This window comes from Pistacia vera, unplaced genomic scaffold, assembly GCF_008641045.1.
Source record: "Pistacia vera cultivar Batoury unplaced genomic scaffold, PisVer_v2 Contig753, whole genome shotgun sequence".
Lineage (NCBI taxonomy): Eukaryota > Viridiplantae > Streptophyta > Magnoliopsida > Sapindales > Anacardiaceae > Pistacia > Pistacia vera.
This window is the reverse complement of record NW_022196616.1, coordinates 200,359-202,610: the sequence shown is the minus strand read 5'-3', so window position 1 is coordinate 202,610 and position 2,252 is coordinate 200,359. Positions and strand designations below refer to the sequence as shown.

The window sequence follows — 2,252 nt, the reverse complement described above, 5'->3', positions numbered from 1 at the left end:
TAAACTAGTGGTATGACATTTAAAGAGGAGTAACGCTATGTTGAATGAAAGCTCAATTTAGTTTAAGCAACGTTTTAGTAACACTGTGCTAAAGCAAGCTAAGGTTAACACGAACTAACAGATCATGTAAATGAGAATATAACAAGCTCAATTTATCGAATATGAAACTAACAATATGTACTGGAAGCAATGAGGAAGAATGGAAGATGCCAATCCAATTAGACTTCAGAAATTAATAACATGAATTTCACCATAAGTCTAGATGCATAGAACCATAGTTATTTCACCTACTGAGCCAAACAAGGATCCTTATCTTATAGGCAATAGATCAAGTAGGCGGCAGTCCAATAAAAGATCCTCCAGAGCTTGAATTGAAGAACAAAATCACCGATACTGCAATAATCCAAATCAAGAAACACAGCGACACAATACGAGTTTTCATCAAAACAAGTTCAGTCAAACGGTCCTTCTTTTGAGGCACTGCATAGAGCTCCTTTACAATGATCTTAACAAGTACATCCAAAAGTCTCTTAGACCGGGCGTCTGTATCAATTGTGTTTGAAACTTGATTTCGAGCTTGTTTGAGAAGATCTGCCAATACTTCTGCCTGCAATGAAATGATCTTAGAACCGTTCAATATTTTCAAATGATAATCATCCGATGAAAGATCGGACTCATTTTTGTTGATCTTGATTGTAGATGTTAGAGGCAGATTGAACGGTTCCAACGAAGCTAGTGCAAAGCTCTTAAACAGAAGAAAAACAAATTTAAAACTAAGAAATTTGGAAAACTCAGACGTCAATCTCAGGCGATAACAATCGTATTCTGAATTTCTTTCACGGAAACACAAATTAGAAGCAACAATAAAAAATAACCAAAAAATAAAATAAAATTATCGAGCTGAAACATACTTCATCGGCGTCCGAAATCTCAGAAATCGAAGAGAAATCAGCAGGTTCTTTGACAATATCCGGCAAAAGATTTTCAGGAACTGAAGTAAACAAGTTCTTCTTCACGACCTATGAAAGAGAAAAAAAAAAAAGCAATTAAGGAAAACAGATGAAAATTTGAGTTGAAGCTTTGAATTGCGATTACCTTCTTCTTCGAGTGAGAGTCCTTGGATTTGCGATTCGCAAGATCGACAGTCGCGATTGGTTTTGCTGTGGAGTTTGAAAACCTTTCATTTGGTTTGGCTCTTTGAAAGTGGCGGGGGTTTTGAAATTTCTTTGATATTCTCAATTATTTTTTTAAAATTAATTTGAGTTTTTGAAATTCTAATAATAAAAAACCAGCTTAAAAATAATCCATCTCTCACGTGACACTTTTCTAAATGCACGCCACTTGATGGACTGATTCAAGAAGTTCCGCTTCAATCTCGTGGACTTGCCTGGTTGCATCGAGCCAGACTTTGCTATAGTACTGGGCTCCAAGCTGATTCGAATGAAGCCCAAGTCTGAAAGCCTATACAGGAAGGCGAATCTCTCTGACATTATCAAAGATCTCCCTTGACATTATTAAAATTTTTTCTGAGGCATTAGGTCTCCTTTGGATTCATCAAAGAAACCATTCATATTATAATAAAAAAATTCCCTATCAATTTTTTTTTTTTGACATCATCAAAAACTACTTTAATGTTAATAATATTTTTTTTTAACATTATTAAAAACCCTATTGACAGTACCCAAAACTTCCTTGAATATATATATATTTGTTTATTTATTAAACATTTAACTTAAATGTCTAAAATATCATTCCTCGCTCACTTTCTTCTTGTTAGAAGTTGAATTTTTCACATTGCCAATTTGGTAGGCTATTATTGGTGTATATATGTGGTTGGGCTCTCTACTATCTTAAACTAGTTTTTAGAAGTAAGTTCTACAGTGGTGATGGGTTGGGATCTTGGCCCTATACATTGAGCGTGAGGGAGTTAGAAGTTGAATTTGTCGATCTTAATATACCACACGCATTGGTACACTTGCACGAAATCCACAATCAACAGTTAAAAGTTGAATTTGTCGACCTCAGTATACCGCACATGTTGGTACGCTTAAGCAAAATCCACAATAATCAGTTAAAAGTTGAATTTGTCGACCTCAATATACCACACACGGTGAAACACTTGTGCGAAATCCGCAATAAACAGTTAGAAGTTGAATTTGTCGATCTCAATATATACCACACACGCTAGTACACTTGTGCGAAATCCACAATGAACAAATTATTATAAATGTCTTATTAGATAGAAGCAAGGT

The 2,252-nt window shown here is 34.9% G+C and overlaps 1 protein-coding gene across 1 annotated transcript; it reads right to left on the bottom strand.

Moving 5' to 3' along the window:
* Positions 1-271: 271 nt before the first annotated feature.
* Positions 272-1,490, bottom strand: LOC116115771 (protein SINE3-like). Its single transcript, XM_031401904.1, has 4 exons — positions 1,388-1,490; positions 1,096-1,160; positions 912-1,019; positions 272-745 (listed from the first exon to the last, which is right to left on the bottom strand). Exons 1-4 carry the CDS (start codon positions 1,488-1,490, stop codon positions 329-331), a joined length of 693 nt encoding a protein of 230 aa, XP_031257764.1. The 3' UTR covers positions 272-328.
* Positions 1,491-2,252: the final 762 nt, after the last annotated feature.

Excerpts from the sequence above, each read along its gene's own strand:
- LOC116115771 (XM_031401904.1), bottom strand. The coding sequence starts at position 1,490 with ATGTCAGAGAGATTCGCCTTCCTGTATAGGCTTTCAGACTTGGGCTTC. Across the intron at positions 1,161-1,387 it reads GTCTGGCTCGATGCAACCAG|CAAAACCAATCGCGACTGTC; the intron begins GCAAGTCCACGA and ends CAAACTCCACAG. Across the intron at positions 746-911 it reads AGATTTCGGACGCCGATGAA|AGCTTTGCACTAGCTTCGTT; the intron begins GTATGTTTCAGC and ends CTTCTGTTTAAG.